General features: G+C 42.1%; 1 protein-coding gene across 1 annotated transcript; it reads right to left on the bottom strand.

Moving 5' to 3' along the window:
- Positions 1-3,392: 3,392 nt before the first annotated feature.
- NIPA1 (NIPA magnesium transporter 1) lies at positions 3,393-14,516 on the bottom strand (the record flags this gene model as incomplete). The annotated part of the gene is made up of 5 exons (XM_080359739.1): positions 3,393-3,904; positions 5,147-5,307; positions 6,698-6,788; positions 10,693-10,740; positions 14,357-14,516. The coding sequence occupies 5 exons, from the start codon at positions 14,514-14,516 to the stop codon at positions 3,393-3,395; spliced, it is 972 nt and encodes a 323-aa protein (XP_080215865.1).
- Between the last annotated feature and the right edge of the window lie 412 nt (positions 14,517-14,928).

The raw sequence follows: 14,928 nt of genomic DNA, 5'->3' as shown, positions 1-14,928 counted from the left end.
ATTAAAAAGCTATCTTCAAGTGAGTACTAAGTAAGTAAGTTTGACAAGCAGAACAGAAGCCAGACATCCAGAGTGAAACACCTTTCATGTGGATTGGAATTTAATTCAAATACATCCCACCACTGTAATGAGTCCACTTTTTGTATGCGTAGCCTCTCCCACTTCTACTTTGGAATCAGAACTGATGTCATCTGGCTCATAGCTACCGATAGATGTAATGCAAAGAGAATGTGGAAAGGGCAGACCCGTGAGGGACACCAAAGCTCAGGAGGCAACTATGCACATGTGCTCCCTGAGATGATGGAACTCGGATATCTGTCTTATTCAAAGTGCTTACTTGTCAAAGGGGTAAAAAAGGAGGGAATAGCTAAAATTCAACTCCAGCAGTGCCTCTTTTTAAATCAGAAGAGCAATGGGACTAAAAAGGGTAGGACGCCTAAAAGGAGGAGGACGTGGGACGGAATCATACCAACAGTGACAACAGAAAATGCTAATGCATTTCTAAAGTTGGTACTGAACCAGATCCAGGTACAGCAGAACTCCAAAGAACACTGCTACATACTGAACAAAGTAGCAAAAATAAAGGTTTCCATTATTTAGCATTCATGATGTAAAAGGCTGCAGATATAAATAATGTGCAAGGCCACAAGAATTTCTTTCACCTTATGTGCTGGCTTTTGACATCTGTGTTTTAAAGAATGAGGTTAACTAGACATCTCTAGAAAGCTCATCACAGATGAAGAGCAGCTGGGGAGAAGAGAAGGAACCTATGCAGACATTTACCAGCTGTAAGGATGGTCAGAGGACCACAGAACATGGCTGCTACTTTATTCTTACTCTGCATAGTAAGTGTTTATTGAGTAAACTTATGTGTGTCCGGTGCAGAAAATGGCAAGGTTTAGACAGGGCAGGCAAGATATTTTGAATCTAATATTTACTAATAATTTGCATACACATTAACATACGAGGATAGGCACTTTCTAAATAAATAGGAATGAATTTTAAAACAAAACAAGACAAACAAATATGGCTAAAGGAGGTGTAAGATGAGACCACAGTCATTTCCATTCTAACCTAAAAATTTTCACAGATGTCTTCAGAGATTAAAGGCTAGTACAAAACCAACATGCAACTCATGAACTCTAAATTTGAATTTTGAAAAGAGAACTTGTCTGCTTCAGAAAACGGCTAACAGTGTTTTAAAAACTTGGTCACTCCAGGTCTCATTACTTATGTACAATTCCAGTTTCAATTCAGAAAAAAGGGAAATAATATGACAAAACATAACTGTCTGCTGACAACCAAGTTAGCATCTTCCAATCAGCAATGGACAGAGGTTAGTTTAACCAGCCTTCATAGTCCAATTCCCCTCACCTACAATTCTCAAACTTTCTAGAAGCCGTACACAATATTTGAAAATCCATGAAGATGGCTTTTTCTCTGCTAGTGCTATTTTATTTCAGTAAGATACCTGGTTTCTGTGTTTGCCTATAACAATGTGCATTTCTGCCATCTCAGAGCCATTCCCCCCTCAATTTGGAGTTATAAAACAAGCTTCCAAATAACATAGTGGGGCTGTTACTCCCTCAGAATAGTCCTTTCAGAATACTAAATCTTTAGGATTGACTGTTGATGATTATTGCTGCCATCAGAAGGGCTTGTAACATTCCTTTGAAATGAAAATGGAGGCTGAGTTTTAAGGTAACATTAATTCAGGTCAACAAAAAATGTCACCAGAATGGACAGTATTACTCCCCATTAATCAACGTCCTCATTCCTGTCAGCCAGCGACAAACCTACATTCATGATTTCTTGATAAAGTGTCATGAACTTTTTCAAATACTGTCTTATAATTGCATTGGGTTTTTTTAATTTGTTTCGAGAGATATCCTGAACTAGAGATGTTGAATTCCACTATTCCCTTTCATTTTTGTACTTAAATGGAAACCAACATTCATTACTTTTCAAGCTTTCCTTACCAGTTTTTGACTTGTGATGTTTTAACTACCAATTTTAAGTACAGCATGAAAGTTAACTATTTCTTTCCTATTTCAGTATTCTCTAAATGGTTTAAACTGAACAGTTCAGAATCATTTCAGTCACGGCTTAAGCTATTTGTACTACTTGACAAAATATTATTGCTGAACTGTTCACACAGGCCAGTAGATTAGTGGATCTAAACGTATATCCCTGTTGGATATCTGCAGCTCAGCTCTCTGAAGGCCTATGCTTTTTCAGTCTTTAACCTCCTTTTCCCATGTTACAAGAGGATCAGACCATCTTTTTTTTTGAGCCATGAGAAATCTCACGCTCTTCTCTCTGAATTTTGATTACCTCTTCCCATTAAGACTATAGGTTTTTCAGAAGCTGTCAAGGCAAGGCATCTAAAAGTTTCAGTTCAGGTTTGTAAATTCTTCCAGAAATGTGTGGCTCCTTCTGGATGGTTTATGTGTTTAGAATTTGAGTACAGTCCAATATTATAGACACTGAAATAGAATTATTAAACTGGTATAGGCCATCTGAAACAAATACATTCACATTTATGCAGTATTTTTGGATTACAAAGGCACTGAAATAGTTCTGAGCTGCTTACAAATAAGCCACCATATAGGCAATGAGTCTGTGCATCATTTCCACATCCTTCACAGTCTCTCTCTGCTCCCAATTAAAAACTCTCAGATGAATGTGGTATGTCTTAATGCACGTAAGTTACAAAGAAAAATGCATAACTGGACACTACCATCAGCTAATAAGTAATTAGTGAAAGATTTTTAAGGATCCACTGCTCTGTAGAAGTAATTCAATTTAAAACTCCCCAGCGTCTTCACCATAGGGCAGACCAAGTTGCTGAGACAGTGACTAAAAAGGACAAATCTGCAGTCCATGGTTCAACCAACATTCATCTCAGAATTCACAGCCTTGGTGGTGAACACATTGCTATATTGAGATTAACACATTGTTCCACTCACTTTTTCCCCCCCATATTTTAAAGGTATACATCACTCATGAAAGGTGTCAGATTGAGTGCATTAGAAACTGATGTTCTCTGCCTATAGAAACGGTACCTCAGAAGGCACAATACAAACTTTCGCACACAGGCCTGTCAGAATATCTCCAGATCTTTTCTGATGGATTACCTTTTACAGTAAGGAAACACATCGGTCTCTATGCTGACTCAATCAGTGGTTCCAATTAAGGTCATTTATTGTGTGGACTGGGGTACATGGACAACTGTTCCTTTGAAACTGGATGGAGGCCTCCAATTCATTCATGTAGGCCACCAAATCGTCAGAGGGTAACTACCAACCTGAACCATGTTTGAATCAGTGACCTAGAAACGAAAGGCTCTGCATCCTTCCCTGAGCCATCCAGTTTCCCCTCAAAAAAATATTTTAATCTGTCTTCATGTTAGGTTTATTTAAATCGCCGATATTGAAGTTGAATTCCTTGAAGACTTGTATAAGAACAATTCCAATAGATACTGTGGTGAAGCCACAAGCCATTCCCAAGAAATCTACCACCCCTACATTACTCCATTCCCTGAAAAGGATGGCTGAGGCAAGCAGGACTAGGGTGGTAAACACAACGTAGTAGATGGCACCAAACACAGAGGAGTCGAAACATTCCAGTGCCTTATTGATGTATCTGAACTGAATGATAATGCTACATCCTAATACTGCCAGAAGTACCAGACAGAGGTACAGAGCCCTTTGACTCGAGGGGTTATTGTGAAAGATATCTTGAGCAGCCAGCCCAATGCCTTTTGTGCTAGGAACAGTGAAGCTGCCCAACAGAGAGCAAATACTGATGTAAACCATGATATTAGTAGGTCCATGAGCTGGAGCTATCCAGAAGATAAGCAGGAGAAGCATAAGCAGCACTATGCAGAGATAACCCACAAAAACTGGAAAACAAAAAAGAAAACAAGATAACAGCAAGGTGAGAACACTTGGTCTCCTAAAGATTTTAGCAGGCAAATCATGTCATAGTTCAGATATACACCAGGATTAAGGTTTGCTATAGAATATAGATCCAAATCACTGAGCTTTTAGAGACGTTGTGGGCACTGCAACTGATAATGTCATATTCTTTGGGTAAAAAAAAAAAAATCATGTAGTCAAATACACACTTGCACATTTGAACTGGATTTAAGATGTCTTTTTAAATTTTATTCTCTCTTCCATGTGGACTATACTCCTTTTAAAGCCCTCTATGACAGCAACAGTGATAACATGTCATTAATAACCAGTTCAATAAAGCATGGTGCATGGATCCAGCAAAGAGCTTACACATAAAGTTAGATCCCATTAAGGTGACCGAGATCAGTAAGGAGAGCTGGAAGAACCAGAAGGCCGTATCATTTACATTACAGCATCAGTACACAGATTAGACTGGTGAAAAACATTTCATGCTTTACAGTTTTATATTTAAAGAAATGTATTTCTAATTCCTTTTGGTCAGACAGAAATGGTACATTTAGACTGGGGTATTTGTTTTATTTTTTTTTTTGCAAATTTTTTGGATAGCTAACGTTATCATGTTTGAGTTTCTCTCACCTAAAGCAATTACAGGAAATAGCAATAGTTCACAGTTTAGCTCTTCTGCAAGAAAAATAAAAGTGGGTCTGGCATGTATTAGCACATCTCAACAGCATATTTCTACACACCTTTATTTTGCAAAGAAATCTGCTTGGAACTTAGCTGGTATCTAATATAGACTTTTAATAAAAAAACAAATGCAGAATTAAAGAACAAAAGACAATCAAAATTTTTTGTTTTGTATAAAACAACCTAAATTGAGATCCTAGAATTATACCTTTTATCTCTAAGTAGCAAGATACGTTTTTTTATAATTTTAGAAAATTTCAAGTTCAAATGGCCATTGTTCTGAGCTTCCTGTCCAGGATAATGTTTTCAAAAGTATCCACACTTTCCTTTATGCAAACATGTATCAATAAATCTGATGAGGTCCAGGTACAGCCGGGCATCGTTTTCCTACACAAAAGCTGTACTGGTTTGCTTCTGTCATGTCATGGTTTCTTCAGAAGTCAATTTTCCTACCTGATGGAAGTGGTAAGCCTATTCCTCCCACATGCTCTTGATCAACCTCTAAACAATCATTATGAGTTAATAAAAGAAGAAAGTACCTGGATTTGTAAGCTTCTCTTCAAGTTCAGCCTGAGTTGTTACACTCTCGGACTTCGGGGAATGGATGATGAGAACAACAGACCCAGCGCAGCTCAGCAAACATCCCAGCTTGCCAAGAATGTTCAGTTTTTCTTTCAGTAAGTAAGAAGCTAAAATGGACCTTTCACAAAGAGGAAGAAAATCATAAGTTTCACTACATCCTGTTAATAATGCTCCGACAGTAACGTACCACATGAATTCCCCTCTTAAAGGAACAGTATCAAATGTTGGTGGATTTTCAACCAAATGTTGGCAGATCCCCAAAATGCATTTCTGACTTATCTTAGGAAAGATTCATCTAGTCTCAGTCTTACTCTATCCTTGATCTCTCATTTCAGGATTAAAAACAACAACAACAAAAACAAGAACAAAAACACACACAAAAAACCCAAACAAACAACCAACCGAACAAACCCCTCACACATCCACAAACAAATCAAACCAAAACAACAACTAAAAAACCAACCCACAAACCAAAACAAACCCACCCCAAAACCCAGCAGCACATCACCCCCCTCCCCAAAAAACATAACCCCCAAACCAGGCATCTGGCACCCCTGAGGCAGATATCTATCCATTAACAATTTAGCTGTCACAAAGCCACATTTTATAGGTGCTACACAGTCATGAGATAAAAGTGACTTTTGGTTACAAAGATCACAGGGCTCAGCTCAGACATGTAACTGACCATGACACACAAAATTACGTGGCCTAGGATAAAACAATAGGTGGTAAGTAGAGCACCATCAGTGTGCTTCATAGTGTATAAAGCTAAAGACAGCCACGGAGCGAATACAAAGCAATCTACACTCTGGAGTAGATGACCAGTGTGCAGATGCACAATTCAACAAAGAACAGTAGGCAACAGAAAAATCTGGAGGGAATTCACAGCTTTGTTTTTAAATAACTGTACTTTTTCACTGCAGCAGCTTCACAACTGTAGTTCAGCTATTCACAAAACATGTATTTGCATTTTAAAGTCCTTTTAGGAACACTCACTGCCCTTTTTATTCCCTCCCCTCCCATGAACACGACATTCAAGAAGTTGTGGGCATGCATATGCAAAGGACTCCCTCGCTTCAGGAAATGGGGCCAAATCCAAATAAATGAAAATCAGCATCAATAGACACATGTGGGCTGTGGATAGCAGGGGAGAGAAAGAATGTGAGACAAAAGGAAAGATCTACATGATAAGGGAACTGTGAATAAGAGAAAGGCAGAAGAGTCCAGAATAACCATAGTGAAGGGGGGTGGGGGGAAATATAGATGTTTATCTGTTCCAGATCATAGTGACAGTTAAAGCAGAAGATGCTCAGGGATCCTTTCTTCACCACTGCCTTCCTCTCCCACCACTTTGCTGGGGAAAACAGGAATAGGTGACATTATAACACATAGTTAACAGCCATAAGCCTGACATCATCTGAGTGGACCTCCAGTGATCACTGGAGTCCATCTGGCATTTCATTAAGTATTAACAACACTCAGATAAAACAAAAAAAGCAAACTCTTACCCAAATGGAACGCCAAGAGCTCCCAAGGGCGTCACTAGCACAGTTGGGACTGCAGTGTAGGCCAAGAAATTCCCTATTTGACCCAGAGCCACTGCCAAGAGAACCAGAAATAAGCCTTTAAATCCCTTTGCAAAAAGAAGCAATGAAAACTTACCCAATACTGTTTGGGAAAGACTGGAAAACAGATGTTAGAGATTTGCTTAGCTCTGTTAATTTTGCCCTTAAACAAAACGGATGGAATTTTCTATATTTTTAAATTATTTTTTAATACACGATTTATATTTGCCACACAAGAAGATCCAAGGGGGCACAGTATATAATCTCATTTGCAACTTCTCTTAGTTGAATATAAATAAGACTATGAATTACAAGCACTCATTGATTACGCTCAAATATCTCAATATTACACTCAAATATTTTTATATGAGAATGGCTAAAAGTATATATAATCCATGATTTCAGCTTTAGAACATGCAAACATGTGGCACAAATGCACTTGGTTATAGTTTTAACAGCAATGTTACTTTTGCGGGATAAAATAAGGACAGTACTGAGGAAAGGAATATAATAATGAAATACTAAGCACATGCATAAAGGCTCTTCAATATACAGTAGACCGCATCAAATTTTCACAACACTATATAACATCAAAAGTCATTCCTGACCACTGTAAAAAGAACAGATCCTTGACAAGTCACAATAACAGCCTCACAATCTTAATTTCTTTCTTTCCCCCAATAAAAACAAATTCCAAAATGCACCACAGTATTGCACATCACAGCTGTGATAAACAGTTGATGTGTTCAAGTTTTCAGTGAAAAAAGAAAAGCTGGATGGTTTTGCAAGTTCTGGCAAGTTTACAATGGGTCAACATGGTGCCTGCATAGTTACAGGCTCTGTGGTAACTGGCAAGAACCTTGAGGCTGAACACAAATTACAAACAGCTCGAATTTCCAGTTGATTTTAAGAGCCATTATCAGCATTTAAAAACATTTTAAGAATCCACGCTGGTTTTATGCTCAGGCTGGTATTGCACTCGACTATCAAATATCATTACCATCATCCTGTTCTTTGCCTCTGCAAAGCACTGTGCAAACATTAATTAATTTACCAAATTAGCCCACGTTATCAGTAGAGCTGAAGACCTGTGTAACCTGCAGGAAAGGACACAAACAAACTTACAAAACTGCAGAGTGTGGCAAAATTATACTAATTCAATTCACCGGGGCTTTCTCTATGTGGAGGAGTGGGCCAGAGAAGTTAATGAGCAGCATTTCTAGAGCATAAGAGTCAGTGACGGTCTCCTGAATTCCCCTTGCCTCTGGGAACAGGGTAACTCAGCTATCAGCCCCAGGCTTGGTGTTCACCAGACCTGCATGGCGACTTTGACATTATCTTCAAGGCATCTGAAGGCACTGGGGCAGATCTTTCACGGAGGATGGGGCACAGCTGGCATGCTGCGTTTCTGCAGGTTACATAGAGTTCCAAGTGACTCTGACAACACGTTGCTTTTTTGGAGGTCAAGTGCCTTATTTTTCTGTTAGAAGAAGCCTAACAGATGGCATCGACACTGGTCCATAATTAGGTCTCTGAAGCCTCAAACTGCACATATTTGTAAGGCAACTGAACTTATCAGAAGTTTTGAGTATCACCATGGAGTAAAAGTCTCTTACCACCACAAATGACAGACCAGCAATAATTAAGACCAATTAAAAAAATAATCTCAGTAATTGTTACCATCTACCTGATGTTGAGGGCCTTTGCTGCTAACCTATCCAGTTCCCTCTGGATAGAAATTCCTCTCCAGATACATCAATGCTCTAAGTCAAGTCATGGCTTCAGCTCTGGAAGGCACACCAAGCTTTAAGCTTGCTGAAGGAGCACCAATATCCCCAAAATTACTGCAACACAAATCTGGATGAACACTGAGGTGTCTACATTAGCAAGGAGGCCACAAGTAGAACCATACAGCAAAAGATGTCTGCTCTACACATGTCAGAGGCTTTATTTTGGACTAACTTCAGCCTGCTCCCACAGATTGAAAGTTTATTTGCAGCTGGTGTGCATTAGGCATGTTCCTAGAGTGCATCTTCCAGCCCAGTTTTATCTTAAAAGTCCAATTCAGGAGCTCCAACACTGCTCCACAATATGAAATAAAACCCAGTCTGGGGAGACAAACAGGAGATTTCACATCACAAGTGCATTCCCCATCTGCAATAAAACACTAACATATAATGTATCCATTATAAAAACCAGCCACATCTATGCTGCTATCAAAACCTGCACTGAAACCAATTAATTAGGCCCTTAGTTTAATGCTCATTGAAATACTTCTACACACGCTGCAATTATTCTTTTGACTTAAAAAAAATCCTTTAGCAGAATCTGTAGCCCTTCAAGTCTTCAGTAATCCAATGGATCCCAAGGTCCCAAAAGAGTTAGGCAGTGTTATGCTGAGTCAGCACACCAACACAGAAATGTTTGTTCACCATCCGAACAAATGTTGTGAAAACATGTTGACAGAGTTCGTGCAGGTTTTGTTAGTCATCCTAACTCCAAATACCCTGCCTGAGAAAATTATACCAGCTGTTATAATTTCACCCAGCTAGTTGGGGATACTGCTACTTTCTGTGCATCTCATAGGTTCCTCCCTGGCTCTTGCTATTGCTGTTTTGTGATTCTCCTGCAATTCTGAATCTATAACATCCTTAAGATATTCTTTCCTTGGTTCCTTTGTAAACTTACTGAGGCTTGGTTTTGAAATACCTGCACCTAGCTGATGGACAAAAGCCAACTGATACCATTCCCTTCAGCTGTTTTGCCTTCATTCAATTCAGTCAGCTCTTTTAAGCATGAAATTGTTTTCTCTGATTTGCCAAGATAAACTCCTGTAATAAAACCTCTCTTATTTTAACTCCTTCTGCTCAGAGATTCAAGACGGGAGGGGGGCCTCACAAGTGATAAATGGCAGTGATCAATGCATGGATTTATTGCTACTTAGGCAGTATTGTTCCTGGCAGAGGAGGAAGCTGATAAAAAGCTACTTAAAATCAGGTTAAATTAGCTGAGGACTTTACTCTGAATCTCTATTGGTTCCTACACTTTCCCTGAACTTTGTCCTTCAGGAGATCTCTGAGTTTCCGTTCCTTTTGCATAGCTTGAAGACAATAAAAAGAAAGGTGTACCTTTTTGCCACAAAACAAGAGGCACAATTGGACTCATATACTTCTCAGAAACACCATAGAACATTTCCAGATAATTCACAAAAGGCTGAGTTAGAGTCCAAAAGTGAGATATGATTTTAAGCTCATGGGTAGAACTAGGGCTGAACTGCAAGAGGAGAAAGCAAGCTGCTCCCCATGCTCTGGATTCACATTGGAGAGTGAACTTAGCCTGAGCAGAGTTTACAAAGATACTAAGAGTGGAATTACACTGATTTCATATCAGCACCACACAAGGCTTCACATTAATCTTATAGATTAAAAGCAAAACCGAAACTCTATCTGTCAAACTAGAAATCAAAAAGGATTTTTTTCTTTTTCAGTTGAGGCTGGCTAAGTGCTTTCTGATCTAAAAAAATAACATGTGCTCAATGAGCCCTTTTGTGCAGAGCGACAATTTCTTATTCAGCTTTGGCTTTTATTAACAGCTAAGTGGATCAGTGCAACCCAGAGACACAAACTGTGCAGGAACCAGAGTCAGAGCACCATGTGGCTGCCAAAAGCTGCAAGTACCAAAAAATTTGGAAATCTGGAAAGATGTCTGATTCGGGACTGTCCCAGCTCTTTGCTTTCTCAGACACCATCAGACACAGTAGCCAAGAGTGAGAGTTTACTAAAGGTAGGATACTTCAGAGGGATGGAAACTTCATGACAAGTGAGTGGAAGATCCAAGATGAGAACCCAGTTTTCCTGATGTCTCATTTCACCATCTAACCACAATGTCTCCCTTAAAAAAAAACACACAAAAAAACCAACACCTTTTGAGATACTTACTTGCAATAGTGCCAGACCACCATACTATATCTGTTAAGTACGAAGTACCTGGAAAATAAAGTATAAGGAGACTTATTAGAAAAATATGAAATTGCAAAATTGGAACTATAAAATAGAATAATGTCAACAGTCTCAATTGTTAAGGACCATGTTGACCCTGTTCTTCAAGGCAACTGAATGGGAGTAAAACAAGAGAGAGGGTGCTTGGATTTGACCTAAGTGTCCAAGTTGGACCTTCTTAAGACAACATATTAGTCAGAAGTTCTGGTTTCCAGTGAAGTACTTATGCATCACTGACACAGTATAATTATACTTAGAGGAGCATCCAGAATGTCACCAAATGCTTCACAGAGTGCCATTGAAACATACATTTCAATGTTTCTAATGCCACATTAGAAATGCAACTACGAGAATGGGAAACCTATGGAAGCAAAACATGATTTGGAGAAACTGTAGCAGGGAAATGGTTTTCGAATGCAGTTTTGGTGGTGTCGTAGTGTGGACTGATCCTCCTGCATTTGACCATTGGAAAATGCTATGATTGAAGCCTCTGAGTTCCTGACATACTTCCATGGTTCAAACTGAGGACTGAAAACTATGGATTGTCCCTTAATGTCTCCCAAGCTCAAGGATGATTATGTTCATCATCAGATTACAGGCTCTTGCCTTGTGATGTGCCAGGTGAGCTTGTGTACCACATTTTATAAGTTTTTCTTTTGTAGAACAGCATGGCTAACGACCACTTACTAAACTAAAACCTGGCAACCACTGACCACGACCTCAGCGTCATGTTACGCTCCTATGTTCTGCTCTGCATTTATTTGGGAAGATGCTCTCTTGAGAGATGCTGGAGCAACAGGGAATATTGTACCTACTCTGAAATCCAAAATGAAAGAAAAACACAGTCATCTATAACTCTAGAGAAGTATAAAATATGAAGCGCTTGGAAAAAACACTATATAATTGAAATTAGATGGAAAATGACTAATGAAAATGGGCAGCTTTAGAGTGGGTGTAATAATTTTTCAGACTTTTGTTATTGCATATAAAATAAAAACACTGTTGGGGGCACAAATTATAGGAAATATTGACTCAAATAACTTTGCAAAATATTTGTCACCCGCTGCTGTTTCTAACTAAGCAACAATTGCTAATTGCATTGATACTATATTATTGATTCAACAGAGAAGATAGAAGTGCCTCCTTGTTAATTATACAACACCTACTGAAGCCAGTGGAAAAAAGACATCATCTGACACAGATGATCTCGGACTTCCAGCTCCGACTGCTAGATTCAAGGCAGAATCGCACTGCTTCACAACACCTCGAATCCTACGTTCAGTTTTGGGCCCCTCACTACAGGAAAGACATTGAGGTGCTGGAGAGAGTGCAGAGGAGGGCAACAAAGCTGGTGAGGGGTCTGGAGCACAAGTCTGATGAGGAGCGGCTGAGGGAACTGGGGCTGTTTAGCCTGGAGAAAAGGAGGCTGAGGGGAGACCTTATCACTCTCTGCAACCACCTGAAAGGAGGTTGTAGCATGGAGGGGTTGGTCTCTTCTCCCAAGTAACAAGTGATAGGACAAGAAGAAATGGCCTCAAGTTGCACCAGGGAAAGTTTAGACTGGATATTAGGAAAAACTTCTTCATGGCTGCCAGGCATGGAACAGGCTGCCCAGGGAAGTGGTTGAGTCACCATCCCTGCGGGTATTAGAAGACACATAGAGGAGTTTCTTAGGGACATGGTTTAGTGGTGGACTTGGCAGTGTTGTGTTATCAGTTGGACTTGATGATCTTAAAGGTCTTTTCCAACCAAACCGATTCTATGATTAATGAAAGAGAACCAAGGGTATTTGCCTGGATGTCTCCACATTGAGCAAGGCAGTAGGAAATACTACAAATTGCTCAGCAAGATAACACAAATAAACATCAGTAATATCAAAACAGGATGCTTTGCAGCTGCCAGCACTGAGAAGGCAGGCACAGACCCACCACCCACTTAACCCAGTGCTCCACCAAAATCTTTTCAGGAGTAACCAGACCCAACTATACTGCAGAAGGCAAACTTCCTTCAGCTGCCTTGGGATAGAAAATCATTTCTTTGTCTCATGTTTTCTCATTGTTTCCCTTACAAAAAAGATCTGTATTTATGATGCAAACGTGATCTCTCTGTGGACAATAAAAATGGATTACAGCCATCTTGGAGGGAAGGGGAGACTATGCTTGCAAAACAGTACTTTGTCTGAGGCCCTTAACTGTAACAGTCATTGCAGAAAATGCAAAATAAACTTGTTAGATCAGGCTGCCAGCTGGTAGTAACACAATTGCAAGCTTGCCCTGCCACACTGCATCCATCCTGAACATGCTAGATGCAGCAGGTACTGGAAATGTACTGCTGCTTTAACACTAATCATCTCAAATACATGTATTTGTATATATGTATTTACACACACATACATATGTAGAGAAAATACCTAGAATGTCCTGGTCACTAAAAAGGATTTTTCATAAGAAAGGGTTCCGAGAAACTCTGCTCACACACACACAGACACCATCATCAGTAAAACAAATCACTATTGACCATAGAAATACAATAAAAAGGTCTCATGCTACCTGCATTTACAACTTTCTCCTCACATAAAAGCATAATATTAATAAATATGTTGTATTTTTCCATATTGAAAGCATCAAGATGCAACTAGCAAATGCTAATCAGAAGCTACACGTTTTGGGGAGTTCCAGTTTCAGAATAAAACACAGATATTCACACTCTGCGAATTCATGGCTTTGCTTTGGCTAAACTGTCTAGGCAGCACAGTCAGTTCCTGAACATGTTCATAGGAGAAAACAATGAGGTATGGGATTTCAATATGAAAAATAAAGAAGCAATTTCATGTTACTGGTGCGCCTTCTCTACAAAAGGAAATCACCACGTGACTAATGGAACTTGTGGTGTGTGTGCATGGAAGAGCTCGAATGTACAAGGGAAGAGATGGGCTGGTGCTGTTCGTGGCATGGAACTCTCCGAGCCAGAGAAACGGGTAGAAAAGTCCCACAGGTACGCAAAAATACCGCAAGAGAAACCTATGCACGCACGCACACACGCGTCCCTGGTGCTGTATCACAGCGTGATAGAGACAGTGAGCAGGCCACGCATCGGGAAGCTGTTGCTGAGGTCTCCGTTAATGTACCGCCGGTGCTCTCCACCTGCCGTCTCTTCGGCAATTTATCACATACATCCCTTACGCCACGGTCCAGTCATCGACCTCTGATGTCAAACACACTTCAGGTGACAAACTAAGGCGGGTTCCCCCGGTCCAACCGCCTGGAAGGCGTCCCCTGTTCCAGGCGACACCGTCACCCCCCGGGCAGAGGCTTTGTCCTCCGCGCACCCCCTGGGCTGCGCTCCACGGCACCCCCATCCCCCCGTGCCGGCCGCCGCAGCGCGGAGCAGCCGCGGCCTTTCCGCGGGGTTTGCGCGGGAGTAAAGGAAGGGAGCGACTCCGTGGGAAGCCGGGCTGCTCCCGGGGCGGGGAGACCCGTCCCGCACGGTGCTGGGGGCGATGCTCCGGAGACCCGGGAGGCTCCCGGCGGGGGAGAGGGAGCCTGGGAAGGCCCTGGCGGGGGAGCTCTCCCGCCCGCCGCCACCGCAGCGCCGGGGCCCCTACCTCGCCCGCGGGCCCGCACGATCCCCTTCTTCTGCAGGACGAAGGTGGAGCCGTTCACCAGGCTGGAGACCACGGCCACGCTCAAGCCCAGCGACACGGCGGCGGGGCCGGGGCTCTGCGCTGCCCCCTCGCCCGCTGCCGCACCGACCGCCATCCGCATCGTCCCGCCGAGAGCTGCTGGCACGGCGGCTGCCCGGGCCCAGCGCACCCGGCAGCGGCTCTGCGCCGGGACCGGGACCCGCCCTGCGCTGCGCCGCGCTGCGCGACCCGCCCCGGCGGGGGCGGCTCCGGGCGGGCACCGGCGGCAGCCGCGGCTCCTGGCGCCCGTCCCGCGCGCGGACGGCAGCAGGATGACGTCATGGCATTTCTCCCCGAGCGCGGCTCTGACGTCACGGCTTTGTGCCACCCTTCCCCGCGCTGGCACCGCGCGGGGCGAGGCGGCACCGGGCGGAGAGCTGCCCTGCCGGCCCCAGGGCCGCTGCTGGAGGCTTGCAGCGTTTTGGGGCGCGGGTGCGGGGGTCCCCGGCGTGGGGAAACACGGACCTGAAGCTGCGGTCCCCGCGGGAAGGAGC

This window comes from Nesoenas mayeri (genome assembly GCF_963082525.1).
Source record: "Nesoenas mayeri genome assembly, chromosome: 1".
NCBI lineage: Eukaryota > Metazoa > Chordata > Aves > Columbiformes > Columbidae > Nesoenas > Nesoenas mayeri.
The sequence above is the reverse complement of the archived record's forward strand: the minus strand, read 5'-3'. Positions and strand labels throughout refer to the sequence as shown.